The sequence below is a fragment of the Podarcis raffonei genome, chromosome 12 (assembly GCF_027172205.1).
Source record: "Podarcis raffonei isolate rPodRaf1 chromosome 12, rPodRaf1.pri, whole genome shotgun sequence".
Lineage (NCBI taxonomy): Eukaryota > Metazoa > Chordata > Lepidosauria > Squamata > Lacertidae > Podarcis > Podarcis raffonei.
The window spans coordinates 7,053,458-7,075,866 of NC_070613.1; the positions used below are offsets into that span (position 1 = coordinate 7,053,458).

The 22,409-nt window shown below is 47.0% G+C and overlaps 1 protein-coding gene across 1 annotated transcript in view; it reads right to left on the bottom strand.

The window, feature by feature from the left end:
* Positions 1–22,409, bottom strand: part of VIPR1 (vasoactive intestinal peptide receptor 1) — a 106,530-nt gene that overhangs the window by 5,540 nt on the left and 78,581 nt on the right. The window contains exons 7-11 of the mRNA XM_053359216.1: positions 10,825–10,978; positions 10,270–10,330; positions 7,536–7,602; positions 6,532–6,623; positions 568–700 (exon numbers count right to left, since the gene is read on the bottom strand). Coding sequence (XP_053215191.1) covers positions 568–700; positions 6,532–6,623; positions 7,536–7,602; positions 10,270–10,330; positions 10,825–10,978 — 507 coding nt within the window. The remainder of the gene's footprint in view (positions 1–567; positions 701–6,531; positions 6,624–7,535; positions 7,603–10,269; positions 10,331–10,824; positions 10,979–22,409) is intronic.

A 22,409-nucleotide genomic window follows, 5' to 3' on the forward strand; every position in this document is an offset into this window, starting at 1 on the left:
CATTGTGGGAGATACAAAATGGCGGCCAGGAGGACAACTGCTGATGCAGATGCATTAAAAAAAATATCTTAGAATAAAGAAGAAGCTATTTTGTTGCTAATGGTGAGATCTCTTCCACAAGAGACATGGTGAAAAATTCCCCTCCATGAAAATAATGCAAAAAATTCTCACTTTCGCATATCACCAATCCTGCTAACCATCTTCTTCCCCAATTCACAGTTGCAAGAGACTGGTCTAGGGGGCACCACTGGAAATGGTTTCCCATAACGGGCATTTGGTTGACCACTATGGTAAGTGCGTCGCTAGACCAGACAGGCCTTTCTTAAGACTGTGCCCCAGAATCCCCTGCAATGCGTCATGGTTCTGTGGCAGACAGTAAGGTGATAAGGACATTGGAAAGCCACTGTCCCACACTGAGGCCACACTAAGCAGAAGGAGGAGGTGCAGGAAACAGCCAAAGGCACCCTTGGAGCTCACCGATGTCCAGGTGGGGACAGACGTGGAGTATGAATGAAATTGCCATCGTTCCTGTGAGATCCAGCCTTGCAGCAGGGGGAAGTGGCTTACCTGAAAGGATCCCAGCACAAGTTCGAAGACCAGCTTCATCTCCAGCAGCTTTGATTTGTCGGGGAAGAGGGCAAAGATGGTGTAGTGGATGCCGAAGAGCGGGATCAGCAGTAAGGTGGATTTTGCAAGTCTCCTGGCAGGAGGGAGAAGAACAGAGAGAGATGGGCGCACAGGATGGAGGAAGACGTGAAGATCTAGAACTGAACTGCATGCCCAGGCTTGCGGAGAGCTGCCCGAAGCCCGGGGTGCGCAGCGACGCAATCCCCGGACTGCGGACAGCAGGTAGCTGTCCGCAAGCCTGCGGAGCCTGGCAGGAACTCCCACCAGGCTCCGCAGGCTTGCGGATAGCTTCCTGAAGCCTGGAGAGTGAGAGGGGTCGGTGCGCACCGACCCCTCTCACTCTCCAGGCTTCATGGAAAGCCTGCATTTGCTCCATAGGACACACACACTTTCCCCCTTCATTTTTGAAGGGGAAAAAGTGCGTCCTATAGAGCGGAAAATACGGTAATCAATATATCCTCTCCTACTATCCACAACATTCCCACAAAGATTCCCCTTCTGCAAGGGATGCGGCCAGAGAGTCAGAGTGGAAGAAGAAGAAGATGACGATTTTGGATTTGATATCCTGCTTTATCACTACCCTAAGGAGTCTCAAAGCCGCTAACAATCTCCTTTCCCTTCCTCCCCCACACTCTGTGAGGTGAGTGAGGCTGAGAGACTCCAGAAAAGTGTGACTAGCCCAGGGTCACCCTGCAGCTGCATGTGGAGGAGCGAGGAAGCGAACCCGGTTCACCAGATTACAAGTCTACCGCTCTTAACCACTACATCACACTGGCTCTATAAGAGAGAGACCTGCCTTTAGGTCTGGCCCCAGAACACCTCACCAACTAGAAGCAATCCCAGACTGAGCCTTAAGAAGAACTGCAACTCCACCAGGGGGGTTGGCACCATCCTCAGTGAGAAACCACATCCAGGATCATAGAGATGGTAGGGACCCTGTAAGTTATCTAGTCCAACTCCTTGCAATGCAGGAATCTCAGCTAAAGCATCCATGAGATGTGGCCATCCAACCTCTGCTTCTAAACCTCCAAGGAAGGAGAGTCCGCCACCTTCCAATGGAGTTTGTTCCACTGTCAAACAGAACTTGCTGTCAGAAAGTTCTTCCTAATATTTAGTCAGCTAAAGGGACAGAGCTTGCCTCAACGGCCACTGACTTGGATGAAGCTTCTGGGCTGGAGTCTTCTAAGTCAGAGGAAGACCATGTGATCTGCTCAGGCCAGAGAGATCTAGGAGAACGTGCTCCATTTTGCACTGGGGTCCCTTGAGCAGTGGGGACATCCAGGGCTGGCTCTGAAAGCAATAACTCCTCTCAGTCCATGGTCTCAGTCCCCCAAAGATGGAGAGCTAGATCATGAGGTCATGCCAGACAGAAAACATTTGATGGAGAGTGGTGCCAACTGTAAGCTCTTCGGGGAAGGGAGCTGATATATATATATAGTTTTCATGCTCTTATTACACCCAGAGGTACAATATTGTATCTAAGAGTGCTATAAGAACAACAGACTAACTGCAAGTTAATGCTGGATGTGGAAGGGTGTCAGAAAAATGGCAGCTACACATTTAGCTCCTCATCCATGAATGTACTTTGTGTTGTGACTTCACAATATTTTGCGTTTAGCTCAGTCGGTAGAATCTAGGACGCCTTAATCTCAGGTCATGGGTTTGAGCACCACACTGGGCAAAAGATTCCTGCATAGCAGAGGGTTGGACTAGATGTCCCTTGTGGTCCCTTCCAGCTCTACAGTTCTATGATTCTATTCTTCCGCCATCTCTTGCTACTTGTGGTCAACAGACTCCAGCCCTCCTTCATAAAACACCTCTCTTCTTCTGTCATTCTGGCAGATCTGGGGCTGAGAATGTGCCTCTGTTCTGTCTCTGGCTGAATTATTTGTAGTTCTGAGGATTAACTGAGGACAACTTCCTTCCACCAGCACTACTTAATTTGTAAAGGTGCTTGGCTGATGAATATCTAATGCTGGTCTAGTTAGACTTGCAGAGTTCCCGATGAGCTCTGCTAAAAGAGAGGCATTCAAATCCATTATGACGCTGCTCTGATTGGGGACATCTTTCCATATGCTGATTTAATCAGAGCTCCTTGGAGCAGGGACATCTTGAATTGAAAATGAGAGGAAGCCGCAAATGTTCAGCAGGGCGTAAGAGAAGACAGAGGGGCCAGAATAGTGTAGCCCTGAAGCTGTCAGAAAAGGTTCACGGGGATTGGGGCTCAGATGCAACCGGGATGCTCAAACCATGCTGGATACAGCCCTCTAGGTCCCTCTGTGTGGCTCCTAAGGTAAAGGGACCCCTGACCATTAGGTCCAGTCGTGGCCGACTCTGGGGTTGCAGCGCTCATCTCGCTTTATTCGCCGAGGGAGCCAGCGTACAGCTTCCGGGTCATGTGGCCAGCATGACTAAGCCGCTTCTGGGGAACCAGAGCAGCTCACGGAAACGCCATTTACCTTCCCACCGGAGCGGTACCTATTTATCTACTTGCTTTGTGACGTGCTTTCGAACTGCTAGGTTGGCAGGAGCAGGGACCGAGCAACGGGAGCTCACCCCGTTGCAGGGATTCGAACTGCCGACCTTCTGATCGGCAAGTCCTAGGCTCTGTGGTTTAACCCACAGCGCCACCCTGTGTGGCTCCTGGGAGTCTGCAATTCAAAGTGTTGGTGCTGACCTTGGAAGCCCTAAACGGCCTCGGTCCAGTATACCTGAAGAAGCGTCTCCACCTCCATTGTTCTGCCCGGACACTGAGGTCCAGTGCTGAGGGCCTTCTGGCAGTTCCCTCGCTGCAAGAAGCCAAGTTACAGGGAACCAAGCAGAGGGCCTTCTCGGTAGTGGCACCCGTCCTGTGGAATGCCCTCCCACCAGATGTCAAAGAGAAAAATAACTACCAAACTTTTAGAAGACATCTGAAGGCAGCCCTGTTTAGGGAAGCTTTTAACGTTTAATAGGCTATTGTATTTTAGTGTTTTGTTGGAAGCCGCCCAGCTTGGCTGCGGAAACCCAGCCAGATGGGTGGGGTATAAATAATAAATTATTATTATTATATATATTATTATTAAGCCCTCATTGGACCTGCACCTGTAACAAGAGCGGAATGCAAAACGAGGTATGACTGTATTGGGGACACTGTTACTGATGCAATAATGTAGCAAGCCTCTCAACTCGTCTCTGTGATAACTGACAAAATGAAGCCTCTCTTTTTTTTGCAATAGGAGCTGTCTTCAGACAGCCCACCTCCTTGCCAATATTCTTGATAGCAAGACTCTGGATCAGAACAACACAAACAGCAGCCTGGCAAGGAAACACTCAATGAGGGCGGCGGTTCCTTGATGTCCTCGTTTCAGGAACTGCCAATGGATTCCAGGAGCTGCTTACTCTAATTTCTGCAGGTGCGATGGCTTCAGATCAGCCTGGTGCTTCCAGCAAAGTGGCAGAGCTCAGTTTCTGAACAGAAACACCTTGGCTTCCGCTTCCTGGAAACTTGTTATCAAGTGAAGGTGCAAATGTAAGAAGATCCTTGGTGGATCAGGCCCAAGATCCATCTGGACCAGCATCCTGTTCTCACAGGGCCACCAAATTCCTGGGCGAAACCTGCAAGCAGGAAAGGGGTACGACAACAATCTTCCCTCATGTGGTTTCCAACAACTAGAATACAGAAGAATTGCTGCGTCCAACATGGAGGCAGAACATAGCCGTCATGGGTAGTAGCCACTCAGGGCCGCATTTAGGTTTGATGCGGCCCTAAGCTACTGAAGGTAATGGGGCCCTTTATATGTCCAGCTGTCCTTTGTCAACAACAAATTGTTGCTGTTTTTTGTCTTGAATATATGTTGTTGTTGTTTAGTCGTTTTGTCGTGTCCGACCCTTCGTGACCCCATGGACCAGAGCACGCCAGGCACTCCTGTCTTCCACTGCCTCCCGCAGTTTGGTCAAACTCATGCTGGTAGCTTCGAGAACACTATCCAACCATCTCGTCCTCTGTCGTCCCCTTCTCCTTGTGCCCTCCATCTTTCCCAACACCAGGGTCTTTTCCAGGGAGTCTTCTCTTCTCATGAGGTAGCCAAAGTATTGGAGCCTCAGCTTCATGATCTGTCCTTCCAGTGAGCACTCAGGGCTGATTTCCTTCAGAATGGAGAGGTTTGATCTTCTTGCAGTCCATGGGACACTCAATAGTCTCCTCCAGCACCATAATTCAAAAGCATCCATTCTTTGGCGATCAGCCTTCTTTATGGTCCAGCTCTCACTTCCATACATCACTACTGGGAAAACTATAGCTTTTACTATGTGGACCTTTGTTGGCAAGGTGATGTCTCTGCTTTTTAAGATATGCTATATGGTAATTTATGGACCTAATAGGTATCTCAAGCCATTTGCACATAGCAGAATGTAGGCACCCTATATATAGAAAGGAGCAAACCAGTGATATTTTAGGGAGCAGGCTAGCAGGTGGGGCCCAAGACTTACATCATAGGAACCAACACAACACAAAACACGGTTGCTGGATGTAGGTTTTATTTTATTTGTCTTTTATCTTATATTTTGGAAATGTACATCAAGTGGTTTTTCCTTTAAATTTCTTGGGGGCCTCCAAGGGGTGGAGCCCTAAACTATAGCTTGTTTAGCTTATACGTAAATCCGGCACTGTAGCCACTGGTATGTTGATGTGTGAGCATCTAATCTTGGGTTTCCATTTCTTTCTGCAGCAGAGTTCCTTTTACAGAAAAGCTTTTCTGCATCTTTTACTTTTTTACAGCTGAAGCAGCATCCCAGCTATCTCTTACTGAAATCCCCACTACAGGAATACACACCATTTGGTTCTGCTTCTTAGAGTCTTTATTACCGTATTTTCCCATCTGTAAGACGCCCCCGTGTATAAGACGCCCCCTATTTGGGGGGACTCCGATTTAAGGAAATGGGGAGGGGGGGAGATGGCTCCCGTGTATAAGATGCCCCCAAATTTTGTACATTATTTCTTAGGGGGAAAACATAGTCTTATACACAGAAAAATACAGTATTTACAAAACTTTACACTGGCCCTAAATAAATAAATAAATAAATAAATAAATAATGCAACATATTTTTTTCCTCTTTTAGCTATCCAGGCCAGAGAGACCTAATGCTGACTCATTCACATGCTCATTTACACTGACCCAGACTTAGTCAACCACATGCCCTAATAAGGACACCTGTTCCTGGGGAAATTTTCCGTCGCCTAGTAACTTGCTCGAGACCGTTTCCAAGTTTCTTCTAGAATATTCCAACATGGCAGCCCTCTCCTCCATGGATTGGTCTAATTCTCTTTTGAAGCCATCTAAAGTTGATAGGACAACGCATTTCTGAGCGCCCTTGCTCCATAGCTCAGACTCCATTTTAAACTGGACTAAAGTATGCTTTTGTAACTGGATTGTCATTTTAAGCCTGCCTGAACGAAGTTGCTGCATCTGTTACTCTTCAACCAGTATTCTGAGTGAATAAATATTATTGTTACTTTTTGCAAGATTGTCTGTGTGATTATTGTTTTCGGGGGGGGGGGGAGGGGAAAATATCGGGAGAATCTGGTGAGCCTTAAAGCAACCTGGATTACTTAAATGAAAAGGCTAAAACTAGCCTACCAAAGCTTCCCTTTGTAAGCTGCAAAGGGATGCAGTCTGCTGAACTCACAAATGTGAGGAAGGAAGGATAATATCTACTAAATGTACCGTCTCCTAGCATCTATAAATGTCCTTATAGTTGTGAGGATAAAACAGGGAGGGAGGAGAACCATGAATGCCACATTGAGGCTCCTAGGAGGAGATGGAGGGTATAAATATTAACAATCAATCTATCTATCTAACCTCAGGAAATGCAAAAAAAAATAATAATATCAGTTTTTGAGCTGCAAAGTAAATTCAGACTTACGAATACTGGCTTGTATCATTTCGTCCGACATCTGGAGAGTGAAGTTTCTGAACCAGGATCCGGATGATGCAAATAAAGAGGACGAAATTTATCTGTGGGGGAGAGAAATCGAGAAACAAAATTAGAAAAAGGAGACAGGAAAGTTCAGTTCCCTTTCTGCCAAACAGAGTCAACAAACATGACTAAACCGCCAGGAGGTGATACGGGGTTAGCTCTTGTCCTCTTCGTTACCTTGCCATGTGGCGCACTAAGATTTTGCCACACATTAGGTCCAGATGTGTGAGGTAATGTGTGGTAAAACAGTCGTGTGTACGAGCTCGTCGAACAGCCCTGCTTCAGAAGGATTATTTTGCCCACCACAACTTCATTTTTTGGGTGTACGCAGCATAATCGAGAGACAACAAAGACCAGACACCGCTCAGAGAGGGACAAGGTAAAGCAAGACAGGACGGCAGCCATCTTGGGCCTGACATCAGCCTGCATGGGACTTTTGTGTTATGACATCCCAAGTATGATGATGTCAAGCCCACAGAGCACAGCTATGCACACGTCGATGCCATGACAGGTCAAGAGCCTTTTCGGTTAGTCGGAGGAGACGGAGAGGTACCGTTTACCACAGCACACCTAAGGTTAGTGCCCCGGACCCAGAAATCTGCTAGACCACGTGTTGCTTAATGGACCCTCAACAGGGTCTAGCAGCACGTGTCTTAAAATCTGAGCCTAGAACATGTACCTATGTGGCCTAGAACCCCTCCCTCTCCTGGCTGAGACAACTGCCTGGAGCAGAACGTCAGCATGAACTGGACTTGTGAAGGATGTGAATCAGAATTGATACATCTGGGTTCTGTTCCTGCTAAGCAAAGCATATTCTTAGCAAAACTCCTCTCTAGAATCCAGTAACGAAACACCGGAGGTGATTTCTGCCTCCCCAGAAGCAACAGTGATGCATGAAAAGGCCAGCGAAGGAATGATGGGGGGGGGATATATATCCATGGATACATTACCAATATGGAAACCAAAATGGGAGCCTTGATGATCCACCAAAAGGGAGATTCGATTAAGTCCCAACAACTGTAAAGGAATACAAATAGATCAAGAACTTCTTCTTGGGTACGGAGGAAGCAGTTGAGGAAGTACATGATACCCTTCAGTTCCAGACAATGTAGAAGGAGGATGTCTGTATCTTAAAGAGGCACACACAGTTCATGCGACCACAGCTCAAGGGTGGAAGCACATACTGGTATCTCTGCAAAAGCATCTTAGGCCTTCAGCTGAGACCACAGGAAGCTGCTGTCAACTATCGTTGGTTAGATGGACCCAGTGGTTTGACTCTGCATGATATATGCTCATGTGCAGCAGTGACGAGGCCTGTGGGGCCCCACAGGAACTGAAAATGGGCCCCAGACCACAACTAAAAGGTAAAGGTACCCCTGCCCGTATGGGCCAGTCTTGACAGACTCTAGGGTTGTGCGCCCTTCTCACTCAAGAGGCCGGGGGCCAGCGCTGTCCGGAGACACTTCCGGGTCACGTGGCCAGTGTGACATCGCTGCTCTGGTGAGCCAGAGCCGCACACGGAAACGCCATTTACCTTCCCGCTAGTAAGCGGTCCCTATTTATCTACTTGCACCCGGGAGTGCTTTTGAACTGCTAGGTTGGCAGGCGCTGGGACCGAACGACGGGAGCGCACCCCGCCGCGGGGATTCGAACCGCCGACCTTTCGATCGGCAAGCCCTAGGTGCCACCCGCGTCCCAGACCACAACTAACATTTCCCAATTGCTGCACAATGCAGGGAAAGAGAGGAATACCGGAAGCTGCCATGGCCCGTCTTGCTCTGTAATGTCTATATCGGGGTCAATGTTGGGGAACCTCAGACCCAGGAGCCAAATGTGGCTCTCCAGGTCTCTTCAGGTGGCCCTCAGGCCTCTCTAGGCCACATCTCATCCTTAGGCAATACCTGAGACCATGCCCTCTCGCTTGAATGTGACAATGCCTTGTTTGCCTGCATGTAGAGCTGTGGTGTATATACTCAGTAAACTCAGGCTTCCACAGAGCTGGGATCTAGCTACAGTCATACCTTGGAAGTCGGATGGAATCGGTTCCGGAAGTCCATTCGTCTTCCAAAACATTCGGAAACCAAAGCACGGCTTCTGATTGGCTGCAGGAAGATCCTGCAGCTAATTGTTAGCCACAGAAGCTGCGCCGGACATTCGGCTTCTGAAAATTGTTCAGAAACCGGAACACTGGTTTCCAGTTTTTGATTGTTCGGGAGCCGAAACGTACGAGTTCCAAGGCATTTGGCAACCAAGGTACAACTGTACTGTACAATGCTAAAGGTTGCATCTGTTCCTCCACCTGTTTTCTCCCCGGCTCTGTCCACCAGTGGCAAGTGACCCCCAGAATAATAATGGTAACAGGAATTTTATTATTTGTACCCTGCCCATCTGATGGGGTTGCCCCAGCCACCCTGGGCAGCGTCCAACAAATATAAAAGCACAATAAAACAACAAAAATTAAAAACTTCCCTATACACAGCTGCCTTCAGATGACTTCTAAAAGTCAGATAGTTGTTTATCTGTTTGACATCTGATGGGAGGGCATTCCACAGGGCGGCGCCACCACCGAGAAGGCCCTCTGCCTGGTTCACTTCTCGCAGTGAGGGAACTGTCAGAAGGCCCTCAGAGTTGGACCTCAGTGTCTGGGCAGAATGATGGGGGTGGAGACGCTCCTTCAGGTATACTGGACCAAGGCCGTTTAGGGCTTCAAAGGTCAGCACCAACACTTTGAATTGTGCTTGGAAACATACTGGGAGCCAATGTAGGTCTTTCAGGACTGGTGTTATATTGTCTCGGTGGCTGCTCCCAGTCACCAGTCTAGCTGCCACATTCTGGATTAGTTGTAGTTTCTGAGTCACCTTCAAAGGTAGCCCCACGTAGAGCGCAGTGCTCCCTGTGAGGGAATATGGCTTGAGAATGATTCCCCACTCCTGGTCTATCTCTCCAGGAATTCAGAAAGGTTCTTTTCTAGCTGTGGATTGAACGTGGTGCCTTCTACATGCAAGACAGGTGTCCAACCATTGAGTCATGGCCCTTTCTGAGTAGTGTTGGATAAACATCCCAAACAGGAGACTCGTCCTCATGAAACATCCCCAGTATTTCGGTGCAAATATTTTCTGCCACACACTTTTTTGCAAAGCAGTTCTCCCAAATACAATGCACTCTCCTATGTTATTTTCAGGAATAACACTAGTATATGCATTTTTGTACTTATTAGTTGGCTAGGGAACGTCATCTGAAAATTCGGAGGAGTGTGGATTTCAAAGGATGGCTGTGCCTCAGTTTGGGTATTGTTTCAGAAAGTGAAAATTAGGCAGGTTTTCCCTTTAAATGCAAACTGAACTGGATGTATCTATCTTCCATTGTGACATACTCAGCGCTGTTGTCTAAATACCACTGCCTGAGGTTGCTGCCTCACTCTGCATAATGCCAATTCTGGGCCCAAGAGGGTGCAAGGAAGGAGCGAGACTCGGAAATCAACAGATACTGAAGTTGCCAGCTCTTCTTGGAAAACAGGAACTGAGCATCTCTTCAACACAAACAAAATGAATGGAGAGAGTCAGTACTTCTGCAGCCCCTGCTTAGGCATTAAAGCCCAGTTTTGTCACCTACAGAGCCCTCCTCATCAAGCCAACATTTTCTCCTGAAACCAGGAAGCCTTGTGGATGAATTTTGCCTCCTTACCCAACATCCTCAAAGTGGATCCGAGTGATAGTCCAGGCAGAGATAAACAAGCTGGGTGCACCTGCCAAGTGAGGATCAGATTTTGATTAGATTTCAAAGTTCTGCTTTCAATCTGAAAGTTGCATTTGTATTACATCTTTCTTTCTTTCTTTCTTTCTTTCTTTCTTTCTTTCTTTCTTTCTTTCTTTCTTTCCCGCCCTTAACCCTAAAACCCCAGGGTGCTTTGCTACATTTAAAACAACATTAAAAACAATTAAAAACCACTTGGAATATTACAATTTCAATTTGTTTCATTTTTTTTAAACTGTTGTTTGTTTTCAGCCCTGGATATTCTTTTGTTTTGTTTTGCTCTTCTTAAATGGTGCTATGTTGCATACATACAAGAAAAAGAAGGAATAAAATAAAAAAGGGATGATGGGAGGTATAGTCCGGCAACATTGGGGGGGGGGCACAGGTCCTTCACCCTCTGCTACAGACTATTTCTGTTCCTGCAAAAACACAGCAACATTTTTCTATATCAGAAAAAAGGCACGACGACCGAAGAGATTTGCCTACCCCAGCCAATCAGGATGTACCACCAGAAATATTTTTTCTCTGAGAAGAAGGAGATGACCAGAAGCGTGTGGAGGTACAAGCCTTCAACTAGGAGCCAGAAGAAGTTGGCCATGATGCAGTACTGGAAGAAGACCATCGCAGCCTTGCAGCCAACCTGAAATGGAAAGATGAGAATGAGAAATTTAACGGGTCGGCTGATTCTGCTTTGTAAGCAAACCTAGGTCAGGGATGTTGAAGCACATAATGGGTCTCTTTCAACATAACCTGACATGCATGGGCTTTTTTTTGTAGCCCCCTGACATCATGTACCATCCACAAACCCCTTTGCACTTCTGTTGTCCCTTCACAGGATCAAAGAATTGTAGAGTTGGAAGGGACCCCAAGGGTCATCTAGTCCAACCCCTTGCAATGCAGGATTCTCTCTCTCTTTTTTCAGATGATCTTTATTGAATTTCTAGTTACATACTGTACATACACATACATTATATTTCACATTTGTTTTTGCTCTCCTGAGCTGACTTCCCTCCTTCCTTCTTCTGGCTTCTTTGTGTCCTCTTTGACTTTTCGCATTGTCTTTGTCCATTTTCAATAAGATTGTTCTTCTTCATTTTTTCCATTAAATGTCCGTAAACAAATACATCTTTCTATATATACAAATTATTGTTGCCTGTCTATATTCATTTACAAATATTGTTCAATAGTAGTCCTAATATACATTTTTAATTCATTTTGATATTATTATCCAGTAAATTTCTTGTATTTTCCCGTTATGAGATATTATTTTAATTCTACTGGTTTCCCTATTTCACATCATCTTCTCTCTATATAACATAAATTTCCCCCATTCTTTTTGATATGTTTCATCCCCCTGATGTCGAATTTTTGCTGTTAATTTGGCTATTTCTGCGTACTCCATAACCTTCTACTGCCATTCTTCTATTGTAGGCAATTTTTGCTGTTTCCATACCTGAGCCAGCAATAACGTCGCCGCCGTTGTTATGTATAAGAACAGTTTCTGGTCATTCTTGTCAATGTCTTCTCCCACCATTCCCAAGAGGAATGACTCTGGTTTTTTCTTTTCTTTTCTTGGCCATTTCTTTTTTTATATAATATTTTTTATTCATTTTAACATATAAATTATAAAATGTACCACAAAACTTATCACTTATACAATCTTTTTAGACTTGTATCAGCAGCTCTGATGATCCACCGTTTTAACCACTTCTTATGCATTTCTTAACTTTACATTGCCTTTACATCTCTTAACAAATCATCCTCCCCCTTCTCCATTTTTGCAATACTTCCAATAATACTCCTCACAAAATTTCTTGCAACCCTACAAACGTCATCTGTTCTTCACAATTACTTTTCAAATAGTCCATAAATTTACTCCAGTCTTCCGTGAATTTCTGGTCTCGCCAGTTTCAAATCCTTCCTGTTAGTTTATCTAATTCTGCATAGTCCATTAACTTCATCCTCCATTCTTCAATCGTCGGTAACTCTTCTTGCTTCCATTTTTGGGCCAATAATATTCTTGCTGCTGTTATTGCATAGACTCTGGTTTTTTCAAAAACGTATGCAATGCAGGATTCTCAACTATAGCATCCATGACAGATGGCCATCCAGCCTTTGCTTCCAAACCTCCAAGGAAGGGAGTCCGTTCCACTGTCAAACAGCTCTTACCATCACAAAGTTCTTTCTGATGTTTAGTTGGAATCTCCTTTCTTGTAAAAGAGTCAGACTCTTGACCCATCTACCTCGGTATTGTCTACCCAGACTGGCAGCAGCTCTGCAGGATTTTAGGAAACAGCCTTCCCCTGCTCTACCTGGAGACACCAGGGGATTTTCTTTATTGCTGAACTGTGATCCTTCGCCAAGGAAGGATGTAATAGGCTGCGGAGAGAGCTGGATCTCCACTGACCTGTAAAAACGCTATCAAAGGCTACAAAAAAAAGTTATGTAGCTCTCAATGCAATTTCCCATTGCCGACAGATCGCTGCTCTGCAGCACCCTCTGGTGTGACATTTCCATAACGCATTTCTAACGCTATAAGCAACCAGTGTAGATTCACCTACTGGATTTTCCCTGCTGCAGTGCCGAACAAGCAGAGCAGGTCTAAAGGGCAACACAGCAGCCGCCTTTGCACAAATTACCTGGGGGAAACCAGGGAGCAGTTTTTCTCGAGGGGGGTGGGAAACAATCTTGCTTCCATTCTGTTTTCTTTTCCACTTGCTGATGTGAAGGGGGCATGACGATACCATCTTCTGCCCAGCACTAGGGAAGTCAAGAGCATGAGATGTTGCTGAGGTCATGGGTGCTGGGGGCTAATGCCTTCCAGCAAAGGATGCCTTTTCCAAGCTTGACCCTTCACCCCACCTGCTATTCTTGACTTTCCTCCCATTTCTGTCTCTCTTCCCTGCTGTTGACATTTAGACTGCAAACTTCTAAAAGCAGAGAGCTCCTTTTTTCTTTCCTTGCCTGCTTTGCTCTCTAAAGATTCATCGACGGTGCTGTATTCAGTGACGGCATCAGCAACAAATAACTTGGAGGTTATAAAAGTGCAGCCCCTTTGGGTGGCCCAGTGAAATCGAAAAGGCCAAAAAGGTCTAGTTACATCTCCTCCTGCAGACAAGAATGGCCGTTTCTTAACCTTTGCAGTTTCTAACCCCTTGCAGGAGATTATAGCATAGCAAGCAAACTCAGAGAACACTGTCCAGGGCACAGAAGGAGGAGATATATTGCAAAACGACTGGGTTCGCCTGAAATCAAACCGAGAAGCGCTCAGTCTGTGTTTGGCTCGAAGTTCTAATTTGCCAAGTCAACCGGGTTTTCAGATGGCACCAAAGGCAAGATGTTGTGAGGACATTTGAGGACAGTCATTGGCCATGAGGCAAAGGCTTCTGAGTTGCTAAGGTGGTGCTCGTGACATTAGCATCTCATCAGAACAGAGCAGGGCCGACGTAACCTCTTCTACGCCAGTGTGGTGTAGTGGTTAAGAGTGGTGGACTCGTAATCTGGTGAACTGGGTTCGATTACCCGCTCCTCCACATGCAGCTGCTGGGTGACCTTGGGCCAGTCACACTTCTTTGAAGTCTCTCAGCCCCACTCATCTCACAGAGTGTTTGTTGTGGGGGAGGAAGGGAAAAGGAGATTGTTAGCCGCTTTGAGACTCCTTAAAGGGTAGTGAAAGGTGGGATATCAAGTCCAAACTCTTCTTCTTCTTCTTTCCCAACTCCTCCTGCCATCACTATTGCCACACGATCTTGCATTGTTGGTTATAGAGTAGGCCAAAGTTTTAACTACAGAATTGCCTTCAGAGGTATACATTCGCTGAACATGGGTGTTCCACTAAGGTATCATGTCTGTGCCAACCTTTGAACACCTGCCGACAGCTTTTCTATTCTGCCAAGCTTATGCAGGCAATTAAGAATACATCATTCCACAATGGTTAATTGTTTATGGTTTTTATAGTCTGGTTTTAATGCTTTTATTGCTGTGAACTGTTTCGATATATTCTTCATGACACAGCAGCACACAGATTATTATTTTTACAAATAGATAAATAAAAACTAACAATTATTCACGTATGTATCATGCACAACATTTTTTCTTTGTTGTTTAGTCGTTTAGTCATGTCCAACTCTTCATGACCCCATGGACCAGAGCATGCCAGGCACTTCTGTGTTCCACTGCCTCCCGCAGTTTCGTCAAACTCATGTTAGTAGCTTCAAGAACACTGTCCAACCATCTCGTCCTCTGTCGTCCCCTTCTCCTTGTGCCCTCCATCTTTCCCAACATCACGGTCTTTTCCAGGGAGTCTTCTCTTCTCATGAGGTGGCCAAAGTATTGGAGTCTCAGCTTCACGATCTGTCCTTCCAGTGAGCACTCAGGGCTGATTTCCTTCAGAATGGATAGGTTTGATCTTCTTGCAGTCCATGGGACTCTCAAGAGTCTCCTCCAGCACCATAATTCAAAAGCATCAATTCTTCGGTGATCAGCCTTCTTTAGGATCCAGCTCTCACTTCCATACATCACTACTGGGAGAACCATAGCTTTAACTATACAGACCTTTGTCGGCAAGGTGATGTCTCTGCTTTCTTTTTCTATTCCACTGTTAAAACCATTTGAGCTTTCAATATTGGGAGCGAAACCGGGCACCGTAAAATTTGGAATCCCATGTTTTCAAACTCAGGGCATCTTTTTCATCAAGAAAGTGTTCCTTATTTGTGACATCTTCAAGCCACTTCCAGCTGCCCAAGATTCACAGTGGCAGCTTAAGTCAATCAATAAATACAGGTACATGACTGACTTTTGTGTCTCTAGAGAAAAGCCAGAAAAGTCTCAGCTACCAGGAAGCAAAATGAAACTGTGCGTTGGATGAGTTTGTACAGGAGAGCAGGGTTATTTATTTTATATAGAAAAAACCAGGAACAAATAACCAGCGACCAACCAAACAGGACCCAGAATGAATTTTAGGTGGGTGGGTTGCCTGTGTGTGTGTGTGTGTGTGTGTTTTGTTTATATGGCAGACTCTTAATCCTATTCAGGTGACTGGAAGGTTAGCTTTTTGTTGATGGGATTCATCTTGGGTGAAATTGCAAGATTTATGTAGGCAACAGTTTCTCCACACGCCCCTCCACTGCCTGCCCCCAAAGGATTTCCATCCTATTCACCCACTCTTAGCCATTCGCTTGTATCTGACCTCAATAATTTCTTCTGACGGTAAGGAAATGTCAAGACATTTAAAAATCCATCTCTCCGAACAGGCAGGCTACATGAACCACAGACGTGTACCCGCCCCTAATATGTCAGTCTTTCAACAGCTTTCGCCCCAAATCTGTGGAAGGTGCTGAACGGATGTCACACATGAAAAACAACCATCTCCCCCAAATATTCATTTTTTCTTCAAAGAGTTTTATCTATTTTTGGGTTATTTATTCCCTCCCCCCCCTCATTTGTTCTCTAAATATTTTGTATCCAACGCAAACATTTCAGGCAGATCCACACCGCACGTTTAAAGCACATCCAAAGCACATTTAAGGCATGTGACTTTCCCCCAAAAGAAATCCTGTAGGTTGTTAAGATTCTGGGAGCTGTAGTTTGTTATGGGTGCTAAGAGATTTTTAAAAGGTAAAGGACCCCTGTCAGTTAAGTCCAGTCATGGGGTTGCGGCACTCATCTTGCTTTATTGGTCGAGGGAGCCAGCGTACAGCTTCTGGGTCACGTGGCCAGCATGGCTAAGCCGCTTCTGGCACAACAGAACACCGTGACGGACGCCAGAGCGCACGGAAACACCGTTTACCTTCCCGTCGCAGCGGTACCTATTTATCTACTTGCACTGGTGTGCTTTCAAACTGCTAGGTTGGCAGGAGCTGGGACAGAGTGCCGGGAACTCACTCTGTCATGGGGATTCGAACCGCTGACCTTCTGATCAGCAAGCCCAAGAAGCTCAGTGGTTTAGACCACAGCGCCACCCACACCCACACCTACACACCTGCAGAAACCGCCTTCTTGACCGTTGGACCTACTATCAGTCTCTTCTGCTCAATCTGACTGTCTTCACATGCAGGGGAAGGTCGCTACCCCACTGAGGGTTTGAGACCCATCAGCTACCCTGGTTTAGCCGGCTAGTCAAAGTCATTCTGGGGTGTGGCTGCTATTGCATGCTGACAGCTTCTAGGAATCATAGGTGAGAGCTGAGTACAAGGTGGGGCTCAAAGGTGGACAAACTACCCCAGAAGGAGCATAATGTACTATCCCTCCCCTAACATCCCATATTGTTCATATTTTAAGACCCACTCCCGTGCCACGATTCCACCCCTCCTTTCCACCCTTCATCACACCTGCTGGGCCCGGGTTTTTTCTACCCTCTGTGAACTTGGCTGGTTGATGGCAGCCAAGGTTGACCTGCTGGGCTCACGTGTCAAATCAGGTTTCAAAAACCAGATAAAAATAGAATTAATCCCCTTCCATCAGCTGCCCTGAATGGAAGCTATTGTCCTGTTCACGGTGTTATTCCTGCAAATCACTCACAGTTGTTTTTAGCCCCTTTCTGATGCTGCTGTCTGTTTGCCAAGTGGAACTAGGCCAAGCCACTAACATCAAAGGGGGAGTTGTGTATCTGCCGGTGTTGTTTTGCAGTCTAAGAAAATGTGTGTTGAGCTACAAAGGCAGAATTATAAGTACCTGGGCAGGAGACGGGCAGAAACAACATGGAGGAACCTTTGATTGAAGACTTCCTGGGGAAGAACCTGTGTCAACTGCTCTAAGTATGCGGATGACACCCAGCTCTACCTCTCTTTTAAATCAGAACCAGTGAAGGCGGTGAAGGTCCTGTGTGAGTGTCTGGAAGCGGTTGGAGGATGGATGGCGGCTAACAGATTGAGGTTGAATCCTGACAAGACAGAAGTACTGTTTTGGGGGGACAGGAGGCGGGCGGGTGTGGAGGATTCCCTGGTCCTGAATGGGGTAACTGTGCCCCTGAAGGACCAGGTGCGCAGCCTGGGAGTCATTTTGGACTCACAGCTGTCCATGGAGGCACAGGTCAAATCTGTATCCAGGGCAGCTGTTTACCAGCTCCATCTGGTACGTAGGCTGAGACCCTATCTGCCTGCAGACTGTCTCGCCAGAGTGGTACATGCTCTGGTTATCTCCCGCTTGGACTACTGCAATGCGCTCTACGTGGGGCTACCTTTGAAGGTGACCCAGAAACTACAACTAATCCAGAATGCGGCAGCTAGACTGGTGACTGGGAGCGGCCGCCGAGACCATATAACACCGGTCTTGAAAGACCTACATTGGCTCCCAGTACGTTTCCGAGCACAATTCAAAGTGTTGGTGCTGACCTTTAAAGCCCTAAACGGCCTCGGTCCAGTATACCTGAAGGAGCGTCTCCTCCCCCATCGTTCTGCCCAGACACTGAGGTCCAGCTCTGAGGGCCTTCTGGCGGTTCCCTCACTGCGAGAGGCCAAGTTACAGGGAACCAGGCAGAGGGCCTTCTCGGTAGTGGCGCCCGCCCTGTGGAACGCCCTCCCTTTTTTAAAAGAACCACCAGAAGAAGACTAAGGGGGTGTTTGTCATTTGCTCAGTTCTGCATTCTTTTTTAAGCATCTAATACATCTAACTTATGGAACTCACAACCCATAGCAAATGGTGAGGATCACTGGTTCAGGTGGCATTGAAAGAGACCCCTAGAGGTCTTGCAAACAGGACATTGCAGTAGATCAGGGATCACCGAACTTTTAGGCCCATGGGCAGATTTGGAATTTCGACCAAGTGTGTCACCCCATCTGGTCACTTTTCCCACGCCCTAGTGTGGATTTGTGCCCCCTTCCCCGGGATGGGAAAGTGAGAGAATAATATGCCTTTATTTTGCTTTTCCAAGGGATCTGGGCAAAAGTTGGATCCAGTAATTTGAGCCTTGAAGAGCACATAGAGCTGAAAGAGGAAGTGGGAAAGAGGGCCATTTCCCAAATTTCCTCCTTCAGCTCTGTGTATTTTTCAAGGGAGAAAAATGCAAGCAGGCTCACAACCTTGAGTTTGGATTTGATATCCCGCCTTTCACTCCCTTTAAGGAGTCTCAAAGCGGCTAACAGACTCCTTTCCCTTCCTCCCCCACAACAAACACTCTGTGAGGTGAGTGGGGCTGAGAGACTTCAAAGAAGTGTGACTGGCCCAAGGTCACCCAGCAGCTGCATGTGGAGGAGCGGAGACGCGAACCTGGTTCCCCAGATTACGAGACTACCGCTCTTAACCACTACACCACACTGGCTTGTGACCAAGGGGGACATGTGCGTGCACTCAGAGGCTTTGTGGGCACCAAGGAAAGACTTCAAGGGCATCAATGCACCCATGGACAATGTACCAGTGGCCCCTGGGCTAGATGGACCTTTGGACGGACACAAAAGAGTTCTTATGTTCAAAGGCCTGAATGCCAATTGAACTGCTATTTGAAAGTGAAGCCAATAGCTGAGCAGGAGGTGGATATTCATTTTCTTTAATGGGGGTCCCTACCTCAGAATGGGGACGCAGGTGGCGCTGTGGTTTAAACTACAGAACCTAGGACTTGCCGATCAGAAGGTTGGCGGTTCGAATCCCCGTGATGGGGTGAGCTCCCGTTGCTCGGTCCCAGCTCCTGCCAACCTAGCAGTTTGAAAGCACATCAAAGTGCAAGTAGATACATAGGTACCGCTCTGGTGGGAAGGTAAACGGCGTTTCTGTGCGCTGCTCTGGTTCGCCAGAAGCGGCTTAGTCATGCTGGCCACATGACCTGGAAGCTGTACACTGGCTCCCTTGGCCAATAAAGTGAGATGAGCGCCGCAACCCCAGAGTCGTCCGCGACTGGACCTAATAGTCAGGGGTCCCTTTACCTTTACCTTATCTCAGAATAGCAAGGTTAATCTGCCGTGTTTACTCAGAAGCAAATCCTATTGAATTTGGTGGGACTTACTCACAAGCAAATGGGGTTAGGGTTTCTCCCCATTCAACTCCCAGTCTCCCAAGTTCTTTACTATTTTTTATTTTTTTTAAGCAAGACTTTTGGGACTGGTACGGAATACTAACAAGTTTTGACGCTTTGTGTAAATCAGTTTTACATCTTGCCAAATTCATGAGGCATTAAGAGCAAATTGGTCCTTACTCATGATAGTGTGATTGTATCTGATCATTTGTCATGCAAGAAACAAATTAAGGGAATCAAACGAGGGCCTTGAGGGAAGGCGTTTACGTGCCAGAAATTTAGTTCCATCATGAACTCTGATTAAAAATAAATAAGCTCCGGCACTTTCCCAAACATCCCGGGCAATGAATCTCAGTGATCCAGCTGGACGAAAAACAACAACCTCCATCTGAGAAGTCGGTTTTGGCCTATACAGACCTATACGGTCTCGGTCCAGTATATCTGAAGGAGCGTCTCCACCCCCATCGTTCTGCCTGGACACTGAGGTCCAGCTCCAAGGGCCTTCTGACGGTTCCCTCACTGCAAGAAGTGAAGTTACAGGGAACCAGGCAGAGGGACTTCTTGGTGGTGGCGCCCGCCCTGTTGAACACCCTCCCACCAGATGTCGAAGAGAACAACAACTCCCAGACTTTCAGAAGACATCTGAAGGCAGCCCTGTTTAGAGAAACTATTAAGGTTTGATGCATTACAGTGGTACCTCGGGTTAAGAACTTAATTCGTTCTGGAGGTCCGTTCTTAACCTGAAACTGTTCTTAACCTGAGGTACCACTTTAGCTAATGCGGCCTCCCGCTGCTGCCGTGCCACTGCCCCGTGATTTCTGTTCTCATCCTGAAGCAAAGTTCTTAACCCGAAGTACTAATTCTGGGTTAGCGGAGTCTGTAACCTGAAGCGACTGTAACCTGAAGCATCTGTAACCCGAGGTACCACTGTACTGTATTTTAATATTTTGTTGGAAGCCACCCAGAGTGGGCGGGGTAATAATAATAATAATAATAATAATAATAATAATAATAATGTTTTTATAAACATAGGAACACAATATAGGAATACAGAGCCAGTGGACTTAGACCTGGGAAGTGTCTGCGGACGGCGCCGGCTCCCGGCCTCTAGAGTGAGATGAGCGCACAACCCTAGAGTCTGTCAAGACTGGCCCGTACGGGCAGGGGTACCTTTACCTTTATTATAGCTATGCACTAAATCAGGCTTCCTCAACCTCAGCCCTCCAGATGTTTTTGGCCTAAAACTCCCATGATTCCTAGCTAGCAGGACCAGTGGTCAGGGATGATGGGAATTGTAGTCTCAAAACATCTGGAAGGCAGAGGTTTAGGAGGCAAATGTAAAGGGACCCCTGACCATTAGGTCCAGTTGTGGATGACTCTGGGGTTGTGGTGCTCATCTCGCTTTATTGGCCAAGGGAGCTGGCGTACAGGTCATGTGGCCAGCATGACTAAGCCGCTTCTGGCAAACCAGAGCAGAGCATGGAAACGCTGTTTACCTTCCCGCCGGAGTGGTACCTATTTATCTACTTGCACTTTGACGTGCTTTCGAACTGCTAGGTTGGCAGGAGCAGGGACCGAGCAACGGGAGCTCACCCCATAGCGGGGAATTCAAACCGCCGACCTTCTGATCGCCAAGCCCTAGGCTCTGTGGCGTAGCCCACAGCACCACCTGCGTCCCAGAGGTTGAGGAAGCCTGCACTAAATAATGATGTTCTAGAGGCAGTGTACGTAGTGAGGAAGATACAGGGATTTATTTGGGGGGCTTCGTGTGTGTGTGTGTGTGTGTGTGTGTGTGTGTGTGTGAGGGAGACCCCCCTCCTTCCTTGCCGTCTTTTGTATATGATTTCTTCCAGCTCGCTGCTGTTGTGAAAGCAGAGGGGGCAGGAGGAGGAGTAGGATGAGAAGCCCGTAATATGAATCAGCACGGACTTTATTAATATAATCGTTCTTTTTTACAGCATTTATACGGATGACTTTTACAAGACCGCTTTCAAAACAGCCGCATTCTCCTAGGAGACCATCAAGGCGGGGGAACAGTCCTTAGCACTGCTACGTGACATCGCAGCAAAACATGTTATGCACACTTCTTGGGGCGAAAAGGTTGCTTAGTGTGCCCAATCGCTTGCCCAGTCTTCGCTGCTGTGCTCTACAACTCTACATTAGTCTGTGCTTTTAAAAAGTCGCCAGCATTTTAAGAACATGAAGATAGCCTTCAGGATCAGGCCAGTATCCTGTTCGCACATTGGCTAACCAGATCCCCCAAAACAGAAACCCTCAAGCGGTATCCAATCACAAGAGCGCTCCCCCCATGCAGTTTCCAGCTGCCGCCATTCAGAAGGATTACAGCCTTCCAACCGTGGATTGCAATCTGAATTTATCCTCATATGCAATTTTGCCTTGTGCACATTTTCCCCTCTTTTGCAAAACAACATCCCTAATATAACAAATTTTGTACGTTCTTTTCAGTGACATAAGTGTTTTGCAAAATATGGCCCCAATTAAAACTGTCGGCCAGCCAGAGGAATCCTTGCATCAGTTGTGCATTGCAGCGGCTGAACAGGAACATTAATTTACAAGCAAGAAACCCAAGCATCATAGAAGCATAGAGTTGAAAGGGGACCTGAAGATCATCTAGCTCAACCCTCTGCAATGCAGGAATGTGCAGCTGTCCCATACGGGGATCAAACCTGCAACCTTGGCATTATTGGCACCACGCTTTAACCAGTTGAGCTATCCAAAGCCAATAACTGCAGGGGAAGGAAGACACCAGGAGCAGCAGCCCATAGCGGCAGCCCTTGGTAATACGACGCCCTGTGTGAGGCCAAAATTTGACACTCCTCCGACCCTTGTACCACATTCCCAGAAGCGGGTAAGCAAATTGTTGGGCTTTGGGAAGGAGGCTCTGGCAGGTCCTAGAGCCCTCCCAGCTCCTTCCCAAAGCTAGGTAAGGGTTAACTAGGCTTTGGGAAGGAAGAAGGAGGACTCTAGGACCCTGCAAGAGCCCTCATGCCTTTTCCCCCAAAGCCCAGCACTTTCTAGGCTTTGGGAAGGAGGAGGAAAGACACCCTCCCTTGGCCCCTGTGGGGGGGAACCAGTCACGCTGCCTTAAATCTGCCTCTGCAGCCCT